Source organism: Papio anubis, chromosome 6 (assembly GCF_008728515.1).
Source record: "Papio anubis isolate 15944 chromosome 6, Panubis1.0, whole genome shotgun sequence".
Taxonomy (NCBI): domain Eukaryota; kingdom Metazoa; phylum Chordata; class Mammalia; order Primates; family Cercopithecidae; genus Papio; species Papio anubis.
The window spans coordinates 162421677-162445640 of NC_044981.1; the positions used below are offsets into that span (position 1 = coordinate 162421677).

General features: G+C 42.5%; 2 protein-coding genes across 4 annotated transcripts in view; both read right to left on the bottom strand.

Annotated features, from left to right (window-relative positions):
• PDE10A (phosphodiesterase 10A) overlaps nucleotides 1-23964 on the bottom strand; it is a 665278-nt gene that overhangs the window by 609390 nt on the left and 31924 nt on the right. The window lies entirely within an intron of this gene.
• Nucleotides 6081-12703, bottom strand: LOC103884141 (putative transcriptional regulator encoded by LINC00473). The gene has a single exon (XM_009206370.4). The coding sequence runs from the start codon at nucleotides 7512-7514 to the stop codon at nucleotides 6813-6815; it is 702 nt and encodes a 233-aa protein (XP_009204634.3). The 5' UTR covers nucleotides 7515-12703; the 3' UTR covers nucleotides 6081-6812.

Sequence of the window (23964 nt, forward strand, 5' to 3'; positions counted from 1 at the left end):
AAATTTGGATATTACCAGGGAATTCTAGTTTTTCTCATTCTAGACTTGTGGAGGACAAAGGAACTCAAGCCAGTCCATCTTTTATATTATGCCCTAAAAAAATATATGCCCATTTCTAAGGAAAAAATGAAAAAAAGCATCACTTCTTATTATTACATACATTTATACAAATTCACATGGGAAGCAGAGACCTGAAAATTCATTTTCAAATATACATAATGAAAGGCACACCCCCGAGGAAACTCTCCCTGGTTAAAGAATTGTCAGCAGAATGCCTCTGGATTTTTACAGCCCAAATTTCATAGAATATATAGAGATCTTTTGGTACAGGATTTTTAGGCTAGCATTTGTATAGGAAATAAATTTATACAGAACAAAAATGTAACACAACATTCCAGAATAAGGAAACATAAAGGGAGACATCACAGGCTACCTTCCAATTATAGCCAGGAGCAGGTCAGAACCAAAACAGCTGCTTTCAGGGGTACCTTGAGGCCAACCACAGGCACAGCACAGCAAGAGGGGTTTGTGAACATAAATTTTGAGACAAAAGCACAGCTCCAGTTTGCAATTTTTCATTTTTAAACATCAATTCCCTCTTTTCTTTTTCTAGATGAAGTCTCACTGTGATGCCCAGGCTGGAGTGTAGTGGTGCCATCTCAGCTCACTGCAACCACCACTTCCCAGGTTCAAGCAATTCTCCTGCCTCAGCCTCTCGAGTAGCTGGGATTACGGGCATGCACCACCACATCTGGCTGATCTTTCTAATCTTTTTTTTTTTTTTTTTTTGTATTTTTAGTGGAGACAGAGTTTTATGGGTTTTACCATGTTGGCCAGCCTGGTCTTGAGTTCCTGACCTCAAGAGATCCGCCCACTTTGGCCTCCCAAAGTGCTGGGATTACAGGTGTGAGCCACCACGCCTGGCCTCAATCACCTTTTTTGAAGATTTGTCATCACCTTACTCCTCAGAGACATTTAGCTACACCAAAATGGCAAAGATAGAATAGTCATTGCCTTGAGTTTGAATCTGATATTTTGACCGAAATTTTGACTTAGTCCTTCAACTTGTCTACACCACCATTAATTTTCAAACTAGTGACAAAAAAAGAAAAAAAACCCTCTGGATTCATCTTTCTCTATAATCTTTATTTTCCTCAGCCCCATTAAAAAATTAATTTTGCATTTATTATATCTTGCTTTACTGCAGGCACCTCTAAACTACCATAAACAAGTGGTCACTGAAACAAAGACTTCACTGAAAGCAAAGAAAGCATACTCTATCCAGTGTCCTGCTTTCCCAGATACTTATCCAGCTCTTAGGATGGCAAAATTTTCATCTGTGGCTTTTGTTCCACCCCACCACTCTCCGCAATGCCATGGATGGGCTCCCAATGTGGTTTAGTGTTCAAAATCAGAAAGTAGAATAAAACAAGACTGCTACTACTACCAATATATTGCTTTTAGATAGAAATGTAAGTTTGAGAAATATTTTCATACAGATTGTCACATTTAGTCTCAAGTTTAGTGTCAACTGTCAACTGTAAGGTCGGCAGGAATGGCACTATCATTTCCATTATTAATGTGAAGAACACATATCCAAGGGTGTGAAAAAATAGCAAATTTGGGGCTCAAGAAGATTCCTGTGTGTTAGGCACTGCTTCCATGAAATTACAAAGAATGTAGTTATCAGACATAGTTCCTTCCCTCAAGAAGTTCACGATCTAGTGCTGGGTGTAGATTTGTAAACCAGCAAGTGTAACACAGCTTGGAAAGGGCCCACCACATACACAGGAGGTTGCATAGGAAAAGGCACAACAAACTCTACCAGCAAGAGAGAGCTGTGGGAAACCTTATAAAGGAGGCCATCTTTGGATTCTTTGGAGAATGAGAAGACTCTAAATAGTGTAAGAAAGAAAAGCAGAAATAGGAGGAAGTTCTTCCAAGGAAGAAAATGTGTGTGCAAAGGCACAGAGATAATCAAAGAACTGGAAGTCTATGCACAGGAGACAGCACTAGATGACAAAGGGCACTGAGGACTTTGACTTTGTCTTATAGCAAGTGGTAAGCCACTAAAGGATTTAACCAGGGAAAAGACGAGATCAGATTTGAATTCAAAAACATTTTGAAAGTAGAGAGGAGGATATATTTCTAAGGAAGAGGGAGATCGTGGGCAAAATCCCAGGCAAGAAATGATTCCGGACTAAAATTAAGGCAAGGATAGCAGGAATGGAGGAGACGGGATATGTCTGAGAGACATTTCACTGGGAGAACAAAAGTAGGGTTCACGTGCTGGAAAACTTAATTCCCAATGCAACAATGTTGAGAGGCAGAATCTTTAAGAGGTGATTAAGTCATGAGGGCTCTACTCTTATGAATGGATTAATGCCATTATACCAGGAGTGTATTCATGATTTTGGAAGGGGGTCCTGAGAAAAAGGATGAATTTGGCCCCCTTGTTGTCTCTTTTGTGCTCTTGCTATGTGATGCCTTCCACCATGGGATGACACAGCAAGAAGGTGCTCACAAGATATGTCCCCTTGCTTTTGGACTTCCCAGCCTCCAGAACTGTGAGCCAAATAATTTCTATTGCTGATAAATTACCAAGTCTATGATATTTTGTTACAGCAGCACAAAACAAATTAAGACCATTGTCTTTTGGATACAGGTGATGCACATAAGGAAGAATTCCGGATGGATTCCAGATTTTGAACTCATCAAAGTTGGATGATGGTAATAACTTTAACAATGAGGGAAAGAAGCAGATGGGTAAGGGAGTGGGGAAGAACGGGAATCAGAAAGAGGAGGTAACATGTTTGGTTTTGAGCAGTCCTTATACACTGAGCCTTTGATGTATTCATGCAGAACTGGTGACATTTGAGCTGGAGATATGAAATCCATTTTACTGATGCCAGAGGGAGGAACGTGATGAACCATGGAGAGAATGTTGAGTAAGCGGTAACAGATAGGAAAGGATGTGGATATCACCCTCATTTAAGATTGGCAGAAAAAAGCAACATAATGAATGCAGAGAGGGAGAAAGAGAACAGGAGAAAGTGCTGTCAAGGAATCCAAGAAATATTTTTGAGAAGGAAGAAGAAAGAACAGATGGTCATGAGGGTCAAATGCTACACCCATGTGTCAGCCAGATCTGGCACCAGAAGAGCTGTGTCCCTGCCACTGGCTGTGTCCATTGTGTGGTGGAGGGAGCTGCCAGGCAGGGTGGTAGGACTGGGAATGAATGCAAACCGTGGGAGACGAGGAGAATTTTGCCTGTGAAAAGAAAGGAGAGAGAGGTGATTGCAACCCAGGAAGATGGTGCTTCTTAAATTTTAATGTAGGAGCAAGATTTGACCACGTTGGCAAATAAAGGGCAGCCAACGATGTTGGAGAATGAGTAGAGACTTACTGGGAAGCCTCACTGTTCCCCAATATTCTCTCTTTTTAACCCAATAGTGTGAATCATCGCCACTCTTCTAAGGTATCTTCCATCAGTCCTTTCATCGTTGAACTGAGAAAGGGCATTTGTGCTTTGGAAGGAATGTGCAGGTAGAATAAGACCTTTGCTGTGAGGATGGTTTGCTTAGGGTTAAATGCAGCTTATACTGTTGGGAACTTGTTTGTACAAATTTTGGAAGACCATTTGCTTGCACTGAGACAAAGTTCTTCCTCTATATGGTTCAGGGGTGACCATGACAATTTTTTTGCCCCATAAGAGGCAGTTCTGCCTGCATCCTATGTAGCATCCCAGAGGTCTTAGACACCCCTTGAGGGCTGGAGGAAAGCCAAACCCTGCAACACAGTGGGCTAGGCTAGCAAGTTCCACGTGCCATTGCCGCTTGTCTAATCCTGAATATGGAAGCGTTCAGGTGGCACCTACTGGAAACTTAATAAAACTTTTGTTTACTTTTTTCCCCCAAAGTACAAGACAAGAAGACATTAGCCAGCATGCAGACTTTAACTATCTTCTTCTATTTAGCTTCTATTAATTCTCAGAGTAACTTTTCTCCTAAGTCAGTGAATGGTGAGATTTTCACATTCTCTTAAAACAACTTTGCATTAGAATTCAGTCTCGTATTGCATCCAAAATAAACTTACATATTTAAAAAAGCAACCTGTTCTTAATAGAACCTTTCTTATTTTTATATCACTGAATATTTTTACAACTTATAACAGAAATATGTATTGAAAGAGTTGGTGCATGTCTTGACATCTTTATAGGCTAGACAGTGCTTAGTACATAGTAGGACTGAATAAATATATGTTGAATGAATGAAGAGTAAACAGAATAAATTAACAGTGAACATTTTGGCCACTAGAGAAGAACAGGCTGGGAAAGAGCTATTGTCAGTTTCACAAAACCTGTCAAGAGCAGCAAATCACAATTAAACACAAAACACACACAAACACACACACACACACTATCCAGTTCTATAAACAGGAGACAATTAAGGACCTACACAGTGACCTTCTAATAAATGCTAACCAAACTAGTCTTGTTCATTTCAGAGATTCTTACCTGTCAAAGCCTGAATTCAGGGCTCTACAAACCACTTCCTCCTGTATGAAGCCTGATAATAAATGTTAAAAAAAAAAATCCAGACATCAGCACAGACCCCACACCACAGCAGGGTCCTCTGTCAAATCTCTCCCACTTCCTCTCCTCTACAAAGACCTCAGAAGTCAAAAGCTGGACTGTCAATATCGAAAGTCTAAATATGTTGCATTTTACCCTCCCTAACAAGCCAAGCATCTTTGCAAACAGAGCAATGAGCTTTGGCATTCTCGAAGCACAACTGTGAACACAGCAGTAACTCAAGGTAAAACAACCTTGTGAAACAGGTCACCAACAGAGCAGCTTGTGGGCAAGCAGAGAGGCTCTGTCACCTGAAGCAAACACTGCTTCACAAAGCCGTAGCGTGGAGTCCATTGACAACTGTGAGCATCTCCTAATAAGTTGTGTACATAACTAGAATAAAGGCAACATCCACTCATATCTCTTGCTGTTTTCATTAAAATGGCTATTTTGTTTATAGCTTATCCATGTCATACATGCAATTTTTAAATGAAATCATGCAATAAAACAAGAATTTGGCTGGAATGTTGCTAATCTTGGATGAGTTTCAGCTGAGGGTGCCAAGGGCCTCTGTGCTCCCTGGACAACCGGGCCCTTATCCTTGGGATACGAGTCAGGTCCCCATGTGAACCCCAGAAAACCCACCCAGGGCTTCCTTCAGTGAAGGGGCCCTGACCGATGTCTTCTGAAACACTGGGCCCCGGGCACTTGTCAAGTGCTTAACTCAAGAAATAGATTTAAAGAAGTCCTGTAGTGTTCAGAGTCCAGTGAGCAACAACATCAAAAATAAAACAAAAATAAACAAAACCACACACACACACACACACACACACTCTACATATAACCAGGTTGATGACCTGCATATGTGTGTGGCAGGGCAGGTTAAATGAAATTGGAGCTAATAAAATTCTATTTGGAGGCTAGAAATAAAATTCTATTTGGAGAAATAAAATCTTTAGTAAATTGGACATATGTGCAACATTATTTATTGCAGCACTGTTTATAGCATCAAAAAACTGGAAGTAACATAAGTGCCCATCAATAGGAGATAAAATGAATAAAATGTGGTGTGGCTACACCTCTAAACCACAGAATATTATGCAGCCAGCACAAAGAATTAACTAGAAAATACCAGTTGACTTAGTAAGATTTCTAGGAAGTGCTATTGATTAAACCAAGATACAGGAAATATATATGATATCCTTCTTTTTGTAAGACCAACCATAACCCAAAAGCTACGTATACACACATGTTAACAAGTATCCCTTTCTCTACAAAACCTCTTGTTCTTCAGTTCAGATAGCAAGTTCAGATGGTGAAATTGTATAGGGCAAGGGGCACCTGCATGTGTGCAAGTCTATGTAGATGTATTTATATTTGTAAATCAGTAAGCAGTATTATGCAATCCCACATTTTTACATTTTTAAAATGTTTGCATAGACACATATAATAAATTTCTAAATACAATTTGATAAAGGAAGAAATGAAACCGGTGAACTGCTTTAAATTTTTTGGACTTTTTAATTTTATTATTTTTAAATTTTGTTTCAATAGTTTAATTTTATTTCAATGGTTTTTGGTTACATGGATAAGTTCTTTAGTGATGATTTTTCAGATTTTGATGCACTTGTCATCCCGCTTTAAATGAATATGACTTGGGTTCTTCTGGTATTTTTATTCCTGTAAAACAAACAGTGTCTGTACATCATTAATTAGAAAAGTGTTCCACACAGGGTATGGACTGCATTGTCCTCAGAAAACCCGTCAGAAGGAGGTGCAGGTAAGGAAATGATGTGCCTGGAGGTGCAGTCACTTTTTTAAGTTTACACAACTCCTAGCCTGCAGGACTGGATTTGTAACCTGAGGTTGCCTGACTCCAAAACCCTTTGGGCTACTCACAGGAGCCTCCCACAGTCCTTGTTTTTGTCTCTGCCTTAAGACCTCCGTGAAGAATCCCGCAGAACCAAGCTCCAGCAATGGAATTCTTTGCAGCTGATCACTTTGATTTCTCCAATTACCACCCACCCCAAGTTCTTGGGCAGCAGAATAGGTCATAGGACTCTCAGCTCTCAACATTCCCACATCTGTGTGATGGGGGCAATGGGTAAACCTTACACCATGACAATGACTAAGCTTTTAAATTGGAGCGTCCCCAAAACTGAGCACATGAGCCTTGCTTGTTTTATTATTCCAGAATTTTTTACTAGGTGTCTGCTTTGCATTCAGAATAAAGATTCTTTCAGCAATCTGTTGTAGTGCCTTTAGTACATTTCCAGGCTATAGCACCTAGACTCAAATTCGTATTAAACTGGATCTTTACAGACAGGGTTGGCCCAAATAAACTTGGAAAAAGGAGCACTGTGTTAAAACACATGCAGTGGAAACTAATCAAGGGCGCGTACAGACGTGGGTAGCTACTTGCCAACAACCAGGCCGAGGATAAAGTAGTATCAAGGAAAATCAACCAAGACTGCTTCATATTAGAAGGTGGAACCGCCTGGAAACAACATGCCCTCTCGGAAAGTTCCCGCCATGCTCTGGCTCTGTTTTTCATGGTGATCCATCTCCTGGCACAGCCTGGCGTTCTGCGGGCTCCGCTCCTGTTCACACTGGCAGCGTTGGTGCACGTGGGAGTGCAATCACGGTGCTCATGTCCGCATTTCCTCGGGTGCCTGGGGCCCACAGAGCACTCCTTTCTGGGGGTGCTGCTTCTTTCCCTGGAGCGTTCCGTCCTGTGCCTCCCTATGAATTCTCTCCAGGGCGCCTGCCTGCGCCTTCCAACCTCAGCTGACAGTCCCATTTTTAAAAGGTCTTGAATAAAGTGAAATGTGATTAGTTGTGGGAAATGAACCAATGATATGCACAATTCAGCAGCCTTTATCACTGATGAAATCCGGAAATAAAGGTAATTTTCTCCAACTTTTGGTGCTATAGTAGCCATGTTTCTATGAAAAACACTGGTAGAACTTAACTTGTTTCATCTCCACAGTGACTTTAGAAGAAACATAATCCACCATCAACTTCAGGACTGCTGACCGCACACTTCAACACTTCTTGTTGTAGAGCGCGGTAGGGGAGGCAATACAGAGAGAGAAGAGCTCAGACTCTGAAATCTCTCCGGGATTTGTGCCCACATCTCACATTCGGTACTCTGAACTTAGGCAAGTTACTGATACTTCTAGGTTCCATTTCCTTGAATAAATGGGGTATAGTAACATTTACACACCCCATAGGGTTGTTGAAAGGATTAAACGAGATGATACCAGTAAAACACTTAGAACGATGGTTGGCAGATGGGAGTGCTTAGTAATTTATTAATACTATATCCGAAGGAAAAAAATTGACTTGGGCCTTTCTGAAATCAATAAAAATGTGTTTCTATGGATGTTAAGGCCTTGTCTTCAAGAGGTGGAGAGACTCCCTCCATGAGCTCTCTGTCTAAACCAGACAGACTCCAGCCATTTGAAAATACTCCCTGCCTCTTGGCCTTCCCACAGAGCCCACCTGACATCATTTGGATATTTGTCCCCACCCAAATCTCATGTTGAATTTTAATCTGCAATGTTGGAGGTGGAACCTGGTGGGGGATGTTGGGATCACGAAGGTGGATCCCTCATGGCTTGGTGCTGTCTTCCTGATAGAGTTCTCACGAGATCTGGTCATTTAAAAGTGTGTAGCACCTCCCTCCCCCACTCTCTCTTGCTCCTGCTTTTGCCATGTGATGTGCCTGCTCTCCCTTTGCCTTCCGCCATGATTGTAAGCTTCCTGAGGCCTCCCTAAAAACTGAACAGATGCCAGCACCATGCTTCCTGTACAGCATGCAGAGCTGTGAGTCAATTAAACTTCTTTTCTTTATAAATTTCCCAGTCTAAAGTGTTTCTTTATAGCAATGGAAGAATGGCCTAAGGCACCACCTTTCACCTGTACAGCCATCCCCATCTCTGGCCATTTCACCCCTTCTTTAAGAGCAGACCCAAAGATCCCCCATCACCAAGGTCTCCCCTGGGCACTTCAGGGGCAGAAGCCACTTGGGATGCACCTGGCTTCCATCATTGCTCCTATCTGTATAGCCATCATTTCATGATGCCATCCGGACTGTGATTCCTGGACATGACTCTGCCCCTCAGGCATGACTGCCAAGCACCTTCAAAACGTGCACATTTGGGGTTTTCTCATAAAAACTTTTTTCAATAAATGTCTGTTACTGCCTATTTGTTAAATATTCCAGTTAGGGCTGCCAACAGCTACACTGTAGTATACCATATGTGTGCTGGGAGAGTAGGGGAATTAAAAATGCAGTTTATGATTTTATATGTGTGTGTGTGTATATATATATACACACACACACCCCTTCACAAAATAAAGCCTTCCTGAAGCTTGTTATTGTTCCTTGTTTTGTTTCTGCCTTGAAGATAGTCACTAAGGATGTTAATAATTTGTGACGCATCATCTTTAGTGCCTCTTTGCACCCACAGAAGGAGGCTGTCGAGGGAGATGTGTTCGATGTGTGCCCACCTATGCTCACTGCCACCCACTGTGGACAGTGGGCCCTGCCGTGTGTACCTGCTGGGGCTCGCCACTGTGCCCCCACTCTCAGGCCTCTGCTCACCTGCCCTTGCCTTGTCTCAGGCCTCTGCTCACCTGCCCTTGCCAGTTTCAGCTTGTTCCATTCAAATCCCTCTGGACCTCTTCTTGGGAAAAGTACTGCTAATTCTGATAATGTATTAGGCACTATTATATACCAACCTACATAAAGTGCTTTAACCTCAACAGTGTGCTGGTAGGTATTTACGACAAGGCCCTCCAGGAGGAAAGCCCTGATTTATGGTGTTTGCCAATTTCCAGGGTGTACCTACAGCCCATTCTGCTAGAACATTTCTTCTGAAAATGAGGATTTGTTCCACTGTGATTGGTAAATTAGGGAACAATTTGAGTGTCATGTCAATGTCGGTTTGCTCAGGCACCATTTTGTTGCTCAGAAGCCAAGTGAATGCAGTAGGAAGGATGGATCTCACACATACGCATTTCATCAGGACAAGGAGCCACACCCACCCATACCTACTATCACTACTCTCTCTAGGCTTTTAGATGACCCTTGTATTAGTCAGGGTGCTCCACAACCCTGGGGAGAAACAGAACCCAGAGAGAGGAAGGGAAATGGTGTGGTGGGGAGGGGGAGGCGAGAGAGAGAGAGAGAGAGAGAGAGAGAGAACTGAGTATATAGATTTATTGAACACGATATTTATGATGGGAATGGCTCATGCAATTACAGAGGCTAGCAAGTCCCATGATCTGTTGCCTACACACTGGAGAACTGATGCTGTAACTCAGTCTGAGTCCAAAAGCCTGAGAACCAGAGAGCCAGTGGTGTAAAACTCTTAAGTCTGAAGTCAAAGGTCTGAGAACCTGGGAAGCCATGGCATAAATGCAGAGTCCAAAGTTCTGAGAACCTAGAGAACCTGGTGTTCTAGGGCTGGAGAAGATGAATGTCTCAGATCATACAAAGATAATTCACTCAAATTCACCCTTCCTCCACCTTTTCATTCTATTGGAGACCTTAGTGAGTCAGGTGATGCCTGCCATGTTGGTGAAGAAGGATCGTCTTTACTCAGTGTTTAAATTCAAATGTTAATTTCTTCTGGAAACGTCCTCACAGACCCATCCAGAAATAATGATTTTCCAGCTATCTGGACACCACCTAACCCAGTCAAGATAACACCTAAAATTATTCATCACACACTCCTCTCAGAAGTTCAAATCAACATGAGCTACAGCCCTTCCCACCACCAACCGGCTGCACGGCTCTGTGCGTTCCCTTCTGTATTAGCCTGTTCTCACACTGCTAATAAAGACATACCCAAGACTGGGTAATTTATAAAGGAAATAGGTTTAATTGACTCACAGTTCTGCATGGCTGGGGAAGCCTCAGGAAACTTACAATCATGGTGAAAGGGAAGCAAACACCTCCTTCTTCCCGTGGCAGCACCAAGGATAAGTGCTGAACAAAAATGGGGGAAATCCCCTCTTAAAATCATCAGATCTCGTGAGAACTCACTCACTATTGGGAGAACAGCATGAAGGTAACCACCCCCATAATTCAATTCCCTCCCACTGTCTCCCTCCCAGGACACATGGGGATTATTCAAGGTGAGATTTGGGCGGGGACACAGCCAAACCATATCACCTTCTCTTTAATTTCTCCTCTTGAACCTCAGCTATTGTGTATTTTTCCTTTGGTTTTCTGTTCTTTTTCTCTTGGGAACTCTTTGATTCTCTTCCTCTTGCAGACAGGGAGGTGGACATGGTGGGCCCCCAGGCATGGGACACTCACTTCAACAAGCAAACTTCAGGTCTTTCTCAAGGTGGTCTTTTCAAAGTGACATCTTTACTGTAGTATTTATGGATTTCTTAATGAGTTGAAATGTATAACTATGTGTGCTACCATTTTTATTGGGTTCCTCACCTTTCATTTTTTGCCACTGATAAAGGTGAAGGCTGTGTCCCTAACCCCATTTTCCCATAAGCCCTGCAGTTTTTAGTGTAGAAATACATACTTACATTAGAGCAGAGCTAACTGCCTGTGGTATGCTAGGGCCCACTCGCATTCACACACTCTTACTTGAAAGAGCTGGTTGGATTCCCAACTCTGTGTTTAGTGATGTCACATAAATACTGAAACTACGTCACTGTGCAAAGAAAAATTCTGGAAAAAAAAAGATCTTCTATACTTAAAGAGGATAAGGTCCTTTTATGAAAAGTTTGTGTGAAGTGAAAATCTTCTGTACTCAGAAGACAAGGTTTCAATTTCTAGTTTTGCCAGCTGGTATGACCTTGAGTGTGGCATTGACCTTGGGTGTGAGAGCCAACTCATATTGGCCCCTGTGACTCCCCTCTCCTGGTGTTCACACCCTCCACGTTGCGCAAGGGGGTTGGTCTGTGTGACCAACAGAACAGCAGCAGAAGTGAGAGCATGTCACATTGAGACCAGGCTCTAAAGTCATTGCAGCCTCTGACTTGGTTGCTTATTTGCTCCTTGGGCCACCTGCTTTGGGGAGGGCCAGCCTCCACATTGAGTGTGTCTCCTGACAACAGCCATGTGCCATGAACCACCTTAGAAGCAGTTCTTCCAGCCCCAGTAAAACTTCAGATGATGTAACTACAGCCAGCATCTGGACTGGAATCTCATAAGAGACTCTGAGATACAGCCATACAGCTAAGCCACTCTTGACTTCCTAACCCTCAGAAACTATGAGAAACAATATATACTTGTTTGTTTAAGCCAGAAAATTTTGGGGTAATTTGTTGCTATGGTCTTCATCTTTGTGTCCCCCCACCCCAATTTATATGCTTAAATCCTAAACTCCAAGGTGATAGTATTAGAAGGTGGGGCCTTTTGGGGGATAATCAGGTCATGAGGCTGTAGCCTTCATGAATGGGATTGGTGCCCTTATAAAAGAAACTCCATTGAGCTTGTTTGCCCATTCCACCATGTGAAAAGACAGCAGGGAGGTGCCATCTACAAACGAGGAAGAGAAACTGCCAGCACCTTGATCTTGGACTTCCCAGCCTGCAGGACTCCGAGAAATAAATTTCTGTTGTTTATAGTATTTGATTGTAGCAGCCTGACTAGACTAAGACATTTGCTATGGAGCAATAGATAACTAATAGAGTCACTAAGCCATCTAGTTCTCTATATACATATGGCGAACAGGTACAATAATGCTCGCTCTGTCTACTTCATAGAGAAATAATGAAACCAAGTGGGGAAATGTGTGTGATTGCATTTTAGCAGCTGTAAAAATGCTCTGCAGCCATAATGTGCTATTATTACATTTAAAGATATCATTTAGTTGATTGTTTCCTTTGCTGTGCAGAAGTTTTTTAGTTTGAAGCAATCCCATTTGTCTATTTTTGCTTTTGTTGCCTGTGCTTCTGGGGTCACAACCAAAAAATATCATTGCCTAGACCAATATCATACAGCTTTTCCCCTACATTGGTCAAAGCTTAGGAAGGTTCAATGAGACAGAAGGAATAAGCTAAAGAGAGCTATTGCAAAACATGGTGACTATAGTTAATAAGAATATATTGTTGGCCGGGCGCAGTGGCTCACGCCTGTAATCCTAGCACTGTGGGAGGTCGAGGCGGGTGGATCATGAGGTCAGGAGATCGAGACCATCCTGGCCAACACAGTGAAACCCCCTCTCTACTAAAAATACAAAACATTAGCCAGGTGTGCTGGCGCGCACCTGTAGTCCCAGCTACTCAGGAGCCTGAGGCAGGAGAATGGCGTGAACCCGGGAGGCGGAACTTGCAGTGAGCCAAGATCAGGCCACTGTACTCCAACCTGGGTGACAGAATGAGACTCCGTCTCAAAAAAAAAAAAAAAAAAAAAAAAAGAATATATTGTCTTCTTTAAAAATGCTAAGAGAGTAGATTTTAAGTGTTTTCACCACAAAAAGACAACTCTGTGAGGTTATGCATATGTTAATTAGCTTGATTTAGCCATTCCACAATGTATATATATTTCAAAACATCATGTTGCACATAATAAATACATAAAATTACCTGGCTATTTAAAAAACTAATAAATATATCATTCAGGCCTCACTACATGACCTTCACATGATCAGAAATTTAAAAATTAAAATACCATGTCTCTACCATCCAGAAATTAGTGCAGTAAACACATTATTGAATGTAATTCAGATATTATCTATATATATAAACTTGCATACTTAAAATGAAATTATTTTTTACATATAATTTTATAACCTTTTTTTTTTTTTCAGTTAATAAGCTCCAGGTTTCCATTTCAATGAATCTTATCTAATACCTAGTCTGTGTTCACATTTACTCGATTGCTCCAAACATTTTCTTTAGCTGGCTTAACCATTCAGGATCCAGTCAAGGGCCATTCACTGTACCTTGTTGCCTTCCTTAGGTTGCTCCTAATCTACCACAGCTTCTTTTTTTTTTTTTTTTTTTGAGACAGAGTCTCGCTCTGTAGCCCAGGCTGGAGTGCAGTGGCCGGATCTCAGCTCACTGCAAGCTCCGCCTCCCGGGTTCACGCCATTCTCCGGCCTCAGCCTCCCGAGTAGCTGGGACTACAGGCGCCCGCCACCTCGCCCGGCTAGTTTTTTGTATTTCTTAGTAGAGACGAGGTTTCACCGTGTTAGCCAGGATGGTCTCCATCTCCTGACCTCGTGATCCACCCGTCTCGGCCTCCCAAAGTGCTGGGATTACAGGCTTGAGCCACCGTGCCCGGCCGACAGCTTCTTTATTAATGACATGCAGTCACTGATGAAGACCATATTTCATCTTCTGGGCGTGTCTGGGTATTTTCTCATGAAATCATTTTGTCTTTTCCTCTATCTCCCATATTTCCTGTAAGCTGAAAGTCAGATCTAAAGGTTGATGAATTGGGGATTAGACTACATCTTAAGTGATGCTGTGTGCATAAAGCCTGGTTGACCCACCATTGCTGATGCTAAAGTTGACAGTGGGTTAAGAGATTGAACATACAATCCTTCCATTGTACAGCTACTTTTTCTCCCTTAGATCAATGTCTAAATCTGCATTAACTACATCTCTAACGTTGATTTTCTAATTCTATCATTTATTCTATATTATTGATGGCCTTTTTTTCTTTTAAAATAGAGCTTTCTCTCATCAACTCAGCTGTCTTATTATCCCCAGTGCAGTTCATATTGGAAAGAGAAGGTAAATAATGATTGCCCTTCAGTGTCAAATTCTTAATGTAATGCGTTGGTTTAGTAGTCATCTCAAGTTGTGGCATAAAAGTATTGTCCTAGCTTTTGCTTTTTGAGTTTCATTATGGATTCACATACTTTGATTGATTCAATGTGCATTAATACACTATAACCGCTGCTACTTTTGATGTTGAAATTATCATACTTTTGGCCAACAGGAAGGGACTTCTCATTTCACAATCGTATTAGTTTTTGACAGCTTCCTTGCTTCCTGACACAAGGTAATGTCCTATCAAACAGACTGGAAAGGTGCAAGTTTCTACTTTATTTTCAGGATATTATATGTAAATTACAAGGAATAGGAGAAAACATTGCCAAACCCGAATTCAACCTGAATCTTGACAATGGACTTCTCTGATGCAAAGACTCATAAATATATATATGTGTGTATGTGTATATACACACACACACACACATATGTATAGTGTGTGTGTGTGTCAATAGATAAGAGATATTTAAATTGCAAAAGCTTCTTCTACTTAATAAAAGTAAGACCAAAATAAGACCTTTGAGACCTGAACCAAGAGTTTTAATATCAAGCGCAGGTGGAGAGACCTCAGGATAGGTAGAGAAAGTTCCCACCATCAGGCAAAGAAAGCATAAAGCTCTATCAACAGAGAAGAAGAGAAGAGTACACCGCCAGGAGAAGGAGTTCTTGATTCTCCCTTCCTGGGGAGGAGGTTCTACCTATCAGTAGTGGGTGTGGCAGAGATGGAGGCAGAAATCAGTCAGAGCAGAGGAGCTTGCACCTACCACCCACCGGGAAGGCTCTGGCAGGAGACCTTACGGAGCGCTCTGCACCAAGGTGATGTTCTACCTTAAAGGAGAAATGGCAGTGTAGCCTTCAGGCAGAACGCTCTCCCATGTTCCAGGCAACAGAAGTTCCCAAGTGCTCCTGCTGAGGTAGGTAGCGGGGAGCTGTGGCCCATCAAGGAACCATCAAGGTGAGAAACAAGGTGGTTTCAGAGCCAAGATTGCTGTGGGTGGACAGTCTAAGCCAGGGGCCAGGTAAGGGACTTGCTTGAATCCTACATGAATGCCAAGGTGGGACAAAGCAAGCTGCAGATGGGACTTCCACCTGGGCCATGCCCAGGGGAGTGACTAAGCTGGCCCCACAGCACTAGGTACAGGGAGGACTGAAGCCTTGGCCCAGAGTCCCGGTGAGAGAAGCTATGCCACCACATGAGGTCAGGTACGAGCAACAAAACGTGACAGCCTCGATTATGTGTGGTCCCTGCAGGACTCCAGGAAGCCATCACATCTGTCTTGCCACCGGACACCTACTTTGGAAGGAGCAAACAGGAAATGGCCCAAGTAAATAATTTGAGTTTTGAGTTGATGGATTCAGAAACTCGATTTTTCAAAAAGAAATAGTTTCAATCCAGAAAAGATTGTTACCTTTAACTAAGAAAAATGTTATTTTTTCTTCCACCATCAATGGGAATATAGGCTCCACGGCAAGATGAAATCAGTTAAACATCACGAATAAGCCATACTGGTCGCACTAACCCATTTGGGATGAGTTATCTTTTAAACCCACCTACCACACAGTACCATGCAATTCAGAATACTTGTTATTACAATGATTCCCTGGTTCTTCAACCCTCTTGAGTCTTAGTGCACGGGCTGGAGGAGATGCCCGTGGCAGATGCCCTGGAAGGGGTCAGCAGCACAGCTCAAACAGCAACACAAACTGGTGCAACACGTTGGATGAGGACTTGGGAGACCACCGCAGACCTTATGAAGTGCCATCTCCCACTGACCATCCCCCAGAGGAAGAACTACTTGAAAATAAAAATGTAGGCGATCTCTTTAGAAGAACTCTATTCATATCATACACATGCTATGTATTCATTACGAGCTGCGGGTTACATAATGAGGTGTCTGAAAAATGTTTAGGAGGAGGCATACTACATGAAAGGAGGTGGCATAGAAAACAAAAGTATTCTGTCATGTTTTATCATCAGTGTCCAGAAATTCACCAAAAAGTGGAAAAATGAACTCATCCAAAGATGAATAAAGTGATCATCTGTAGTTATCTCATGAGTTTCAATATCATTCTGGCTATTTTTGTTGATGATAGGAAGCAAAATGACCCCTAGGGGAAAAATGAGAACATTAAAAAATAAAATTTTATTTAATTATAATAAGAGCTAAAACATGAGGAGGAACGAGAATGTTAATGCAAGAGGCATCTTTTAAAAATAATTATTATTTTGCATGTGTTTAGTCCAGCCTTTTGTTTTTGCTTTGTCCTTATGAAGCTGACTGCTTTATCATTGTTAGTTTATCTGCCCTAGAAGATGAAGTCAAATTGACTTGAAAATATGGCCTATTCCTTTTATATATTTTAAATGTCTAAAATAAAGTTGAGTATATTCTGTGACCTGAATAGGAGAGCCCAAAAAATACTACAATATTTATCCTTCCAGCATACGCAAAAGTACAGTCTTTGTTAAATGTTTTAACAGGCTTTTATGGCTTGATAGCCATAAGTTTTTTATCCGACAAGATTCACTCACAGTAACATGGTCTAGAGCAGCATTTAGCATTTTCTATTTGCACACTGCGAGCTCCTGGAATTTTTAGCTTCTGATTTCTATCAAAAGAATGAGAGAGGAGCTTGCTTCCCTGGAACCCCGCGTAGGGTGTGAGAGCGATGCACCTGTTCCCTAGGAAGGACACCGGGCGGGAGCTCCAGCACAGAAGGCTTTGCCAGCTCTCTGCTTAAAACCTTCTTCCCTTGCACACAGAGTGCTTTCTGCAAATGGGCGTTCACAGGAGACTCCCAATACCTGTGCAGAGCAGGTCCACTCGGATGCAGAAGGCACCCTTCCAGTCATGAGAACAGCAGCCAGCCCAGGAGTGGTACCCATGGATGAGAAGGGCCAATTTAAGTTACAGCAGAGCCTTCAGCTAAGCCTTGGAAGTCTAAAGCACTAAAAAAAGGGGAGATCTGCTTAGAGGATGGTGCGTATCCTGAGCTGGCTGAATCTCCAGACATGAACCAGGGCTACACACAAACAAAAGTTATGTGAAATATTAATAAAATAATGTAAAGCTGGGGTATACGTTGGGAGATCTGATCTCTCATCCCGATTTAATAAAGAACATGCGTTCTCTTTGAAAAGTTCCTGATTTCTTTGGACATTATTCTTTCCTACATTGTTTGGAATGTTAAAAATATGGGTTATCTTGGTTCTTACATATTGTATCATTTTACGCCACCTTTAAGCTCTAGAAGTCAGTCTGTGTGATTGGCAGGGGCCATGGAGGTCTTTCTCAAGGTTGAAATAAACCACACTGTTTAGGGAAGTCAGCTGGTGAGGGAGCTGAAAAACTACCTCTGAACTGGTACAAAGTCACATTAGGTTTGCCAGTTCTGTAAAGCAACACATTAGATCACAGTCAACAGACACACTCACATGTGAGTATATTAAACATCATCTCCAACATTGTTTACGTCTTCTCCTTGAGTATTACCTGTGCATCCTTTTGCTCATTTTTGAGCCTCGTAGAACTTCAGTTCAGGTGGATCTGCTCTGTCAAGCTTTGTTCTGCCCAACCTGAGAGCCGTTCCTGGGGGTATTTTCCGACCTATTGGCTGAGAACCCTCTTTTCCATGTCCAGCATCCTTCAGCTGAATTGCCACAGCTCCTTGGTTGATTTCCCTACCAACAGTCGATTGCCCTCCCACGGGTCCTGAAGCGGAGTCACATCCAGCTTCCTCTGCACCACTCCTGGCATAGGGTGAACTTCCAATGGGACCCTTCCATCTGGCTCCAACCTTCCTTTCTCACTCTGTCTCCTAACACTGCCTCCCCCATTTAGATGAGTCTCTTCCCCATTCTCCAGCACTGTCCTCTGCCTGATGCTGCTTCTGGTTTGATTATTTAGTCTCCTCTCCCACTGCCCTCACTTCTCCAAATCCAGGTGCAGGCATATATTCTCCATGCAAGTGGTGACCTGGCTTTTTTAATACATGGTCCTTCTTCCATTTATTCATTCAACAAGCTTTTACTGAGGCCCAACAAAGGGCCTGGCCTTGTTCTAGCTAAAAACTAGCCAAAACTCTTCAACTGGCATTTTATCATACACTTGCTCTAGTCATTTACAATAAATAGTTGACATTTATCATGAATTTACTATGCCAGGGGAGGTAAGTACTTTCCAATATGTGCATCTCATTCTTGCAATAGCCTCCTGAAATAGGTGCTGTTATTATCCTCAAGTCCTCATGCAAAGTAACGAGGCAGAGACATTAAATGACTTTCCCAGGCTGTGCCTCTAATATGTGCCCAGCTAGGATTCAATGTCAGCATTCTGGCTCCAGAACGCCTCTCAGCCAGCAAGCTGCCGTGCACCCACCAGCAGCCCCCATGGCCTCTGCCAGAAACCATGCCAGGGATTTGATTCCTTCACCTGTGCCTGTCTTCACTCCCCGAATTTAATAGAACCCACATCTCTCACGGAGCAGAACTCTACAGCTCCTAAAGAAATCATGCTTATGTTGCGTATTATCTTGGTTAGCTTTTGCCAAAATCAGGTGTTTGAACCCGGTAATGAGGCCACAACAGGAACTTGTTATGTTGTACGGTCTGTGGGAAAAACACCAGAAAATGACACTGTTCCTTAGTTTTACACGCACACATTTGCAACCTCAATTCTAAAATGTGCAGACTCTGTTAGTGTTGATTCTTAAGTATGACTACTGAAATAAAAATGTCAACATTTACTTTTCTTCTTTTAAGACATGGAGAAAACTCATGGGAGGACTAAGAAATCTGGGAGAGGCAGGAAACCACACCCCTTCAACTCCCTGCCTGGGCAGAGAGAGAGGGCTCTGCACGGGATGGAAAGCGCAGCTGCCCTGACCAACCTAGCCTCATGGCCCAGAATCCTCCACAGCCTCCAACCACCAGGGCTCACATGGGCTTAACTGTCCTTCACCCTGGGCTCCATCCACTTTGCTTAAGTAAATCTTTCACAGGTATTTCCTCAGCCACTTATTAGTTTTATAAGAGGAAAAAAAAAAAAAAAAAAAGGCCACAGTGCATTCCTAACCAAAAGTAGTTGTGGGTTTTCCATCCTCTCATGAGTGTGAAACTGCCCAGCGGCCTCCCTCAGGTCCTACCCAAAAATTATGTTTCGAGTCCAGCATTAGAGGAAATTCTGAAATGAAGCAGAAGCAGGGAGACTCATAAAATGAAAACCCGTGTTTGAGCTTGCTGCTGAGCTCCCTTTTTGTGTCTATTGAAGCTTGCTAATAAACTTCTCTGCATTAGAGTTTGCTCTTAGTACTTACTCTGTGACTTGGGCTCTCACTGCCTCTGTTCTTACAGAGGCACTTTCTAACCATCCAGTTAATAGAACCCCTTCCAATATCTGAGGAATTAAATAATGTCTTCTAAAATAGTAATATTTATTATCAAAAGAAATAAAAGAAATTTGAAGGCTGTAAATACTTCTTTTAAAAATTTGGCCGGACACAGTGGCTCATGGCTGTAATCCCAGCATTTTGGGAGGCCAAGGCAGGAGAATCGCCAGAGGTCAGGAGTTTAAGATTAACCTGACCAACATGGTAAAACCCCATCTCTACTAAAAATACAAAAATTAGCCAGGTGTGGTGGCACATGCCTGTAATCCCAGCTACTCAGGAGGCTGAGGCAGGACAATTGCTTGAACCCAGGAAGCGGAGGTTGCACCAAGACGAGATTGTGCCACTGCACTCCAGCCTGGGTGACAGCACAAGACTTCGTCTCAAAAAAAAAAAAAATAAATAAAAGGAATTAATAGATTTCTATTTTTTAGAGAAGTTTTAAGTTTATAGAAAATTGAGCAGACAATACAGAGTCCTCCCATCCCCAGCATCCTCTGCTATCTGCGTCTTGCACTAGTGTGTCACATCTGTTACAAGTGATGCACCAATACTGACATGTTGTTATTTACTAAAGTGCGTAACTTATATCAGGGTTGGTTCCTTGTGTTGTATAGTTCTGCAGTAGTTTCTATGTACTTTGCCAAGTACATAGTGACGTGTATCCACCATTCAGGTAACATGCAAAATAGTTGCATTTTGCATGGTTGGTCCTCAAATTCCCCTGTGCCCCACCTATTCATCTCTCCATCCTCCTGAGCCCCTGGCAACCACTGATCTTTTTTTTTTTTTTTTGAGACAAAGTCTCGCGAGTCTCACTCTGTCGCCCAGGCTGGAGTGCAGTGGCTCAATCTCGGCTGACTGCAAGCTCCGCCTCCCAGGTTCACACCTTTCTCCTGCCTCAGCCTCCCAAGTAACTGGGACTACAGGTGCCCGCCACCACACCAGGGTAATTTTTTTGTATTTTTAGTAGAGACAGGTTTCACCATGTTAGCCAGGATAGTCTCAATCTCCTGACCTTGTGATCCATCCACCTTGGCCTCCCAAAGTGCTGGGATTACAGATGTGAGCCACTGTGCCTGGCCAACCAGTGATCTTTTTAATGTCTCCATAGTTTCATCTTTTCCAGAAACCCATATAGCTGGAATCATGGCCTTTCCAGATTGCTTCAGTTTGGGGCAATTATAAATAAAGCTGCTATAAATATTATTTTGCAGATTTTTGTATGGAAAGATGAAATGTTTTAACTATTTTGAAAATCAAAATATTATAGTAGATGGCGCTTCTGGCATTACCACTCTCATGACATACTGATATTGCTAAGATTAAGTTGTCAAACCTGAATATAAAGGTGGCGGCCGCAAAATAACTGATGCATGCCTTAAAGATCACACACGCTCACGTGGACACTCGGTTTGGTTCTAGACATTCAGAGTTTAACGTCTACCTATGGGTAGGAAGCCCTCGGCTTCCTAAAGTTATCAGGAACTTTCCTAACTTCATCAGTTAGGATCACAAAACCCAACTAGCAGAGCCTAAAACAGGGTTAGGGTTTGTTTGCCAAGATAACAAGAGCGGGATGGAGGAGCTGCCTGCATTGTCATCAAAGGCACAGGGTCTCTCCGTCCTCCCTCCCCACCACCTGTGCCGACTCCAGCTTCATCCTGGCTGCATCTCAGCTGCAAGGTGGCCACAGCAGCAGGCAGGCCAAGCAGCCCACCAGAGGCTGCACCAGGAGGCCTTACGAGAGGGCTCAGGGTTTCCGGAAGCTTCTACACAGCCTTGGCTTTCTATCTCACTAGCTGGGCTCTGTCCCATGGCCACCTCTGTGTGCAGGGGAGGCTGGACAGGCCAGCATTTCTTTCTTCAAAGTTCACAAGCAGAGGCAAGCAATAGAGAAGGTCATGAAGAAGGACTGTTTAATTAGTTAAAGCAACAGGCTTTGTTATTGCAGGGAATGAACAACAATGAGCAAAAAACTCAACAAACTCAACGGAGCTCCAGCCTGGCCCATTCCAACTTGCCTTACAACTCCACAAGGATCTCCTCACTGCCCAAGTTGGGACCTGGCCGCTAATGACTTTGAGAACGGTCGCCGTTTCCGTGACAGCTCCTCTGCTGCTGTCATGGCCTCTACGCCACCACCGCTCCACAGGCATAGGAAGGAGCCCAGGAGGGCCCGCACTCACCTCAGGGCTACAGTCCCCAAGTTCTCCCCAACGCCTGAGGGTCAAGGTCGTGCTCGGTGTGTAGGGTTGGAGGTGCAGGGAGGATAGAGAAGGCAAAGTTCATTCTAATGGCATCCCTCTTTTATTTTTCATTCCATTACTTTGATCATTATCTCTCATTTGGATCTTTGCAATAACTTCCAAACTGCCTCCTCTTCAGTCTCCCTGTATTCAGTGTTTCTCCCAAAATTCCCAGATGAGGCTTCCTGAAACATGGAAGTGACTGGTCCCTTACTTCCTCACAAACCTTTGCCACCTCCCCTCTAGCCACCATGTAAAGCCTGACACAGGAGCTTAGCATCTACCTCTACCGTCTGCCTGTTACCATTCTGCTGTTCCTGCTACTTGTAATCTTCTTCTTACGAAGCCCACCATTTCAATTCAGGAAATTCACAAAGCCAGACGCTAATCCACATTAGAAAATCTTAATATGGGACACATATGGAAGTATTTTAAATGCGAGTACAAAAGTTATTTCTTCATACCTTAGAAATTATTGACAAGAAAAAAACAACTATGCAAACCCACAGAATTTAAAGAACTTAAATTCTAGTAACGTGTTAACTAGTAGTGCAAACAGGATACTATGACAAATGAAAAGTTAAAAGCTGCCAATACCTGCACCTATATTTTGGAAGTATAACATAACTCCCAAAGGTAAAATAACATAAAACATAAAAATATATATTTGATTCATATAAAAATTTCTAAAGCTATACAGGAGATGCATATTGTCTGTTTTGTTTTGCTGCAATTTCTGAGCATATTCTTAACATTGATGCCTCAACTGTCACGTCTATAAAATGGGTACATTTGTAAACTGCCTGAACAGAAGACTGGGAGACAGACTGGGAAAATTGTCAAGGGTCCTTTCAACTTTAAAATGTCTGATACTATTAGATTTTTAAAAAATAAAACAGTGCATTATATGAATTAGTAAAATTCATGTCATGATAGTAGCATCTTATTTTCAGCAATTTCTACTTAACTTTTGACTAATCTACATTATGCAAATCTAGAGCCTGGAGAGCAGGGTACCCTTTTAGTATGAGAAATAACCCAAATACTGTTATTTATTTATCCACTTTTTTGATGATTTCAAGAGAAGGAATCAATGCCTGTGACAATTTCTCTCCATCTCGTTGAATCCTTTTCTAAAACCCTATTTAGATGACTTGATTTTGTGGTTTCTTATGGTTTAATTCTTCCAAGTGGATCTAACAGTGTTTAATTTACTAGTATCTCTAAAAACTGAACAGGAATGATGAAAGTCACATAAGAAAAGCAAATTAATACAGAAATTCAACATGGTTGACTTGCAAAATCCCATAATATTCACCGGCAGGATCCAAATTTTCTTTTACTTTCTGTGAGTAAGAAAAGTTATTCTTCGAGCAAATGTGAGAAATACTCAGGTCTTTTTAGTTAAACTTGTGACAAGATTTACCAGATCCTGCCTTTCCTACGGCTCTCATTTTAAAAGCGTAACTATTAATACAAGGAGCTGGTAAGCTGCGGGATTTCTCTCTGACATGTCTCTGCGTCCACTGAGCACAGGAGCAGACGTTTCTACCATGGTATGGAATCCGAATCATGTCATAGAATCAAAGGGCGAGTGGGATCTTAAGACTCGGCCATGGGCAAATGACGATGTATTTCCAAATGAACCTTTTCCTAAGGAGCTATTAATTGCATGGGTCACAATTCCACCTCCACCCTCTCAGAGCATTTGAGGGAGTTGGGCCAGCCCAGGGGTTGGTGAGCAAGTTATAATCAGCACAGGAGGTGGGCCAGGAGCACACCCCACAGCTGCTGGCTCTGCCTTGGGGGATGAGCATTTGCAAAGCCGGAAAAATGACCTCCTGGCTATTAGTGCAGGAGACCTGTGCTATTCAAAGAGTGAACTCGGAGGGTGGGGATGAGAAATTCTTCCTTTACCTAAAAGCCACTTAACAGACTCATTCAAAGAGCACAGGGCCCAGCCCAGTGGGATCACGCCTATAATCCCAGCACTTT

Excerpts from the sequence above, each read along its gene's own strand:
- LOC103884141 (XM_009206370.4), bottom strand. The coding sequence starts at position 7,514 with ATGGCTACTATAGCACCAAAAGTTGGAGAAAATTACCTTTATTTCCGG.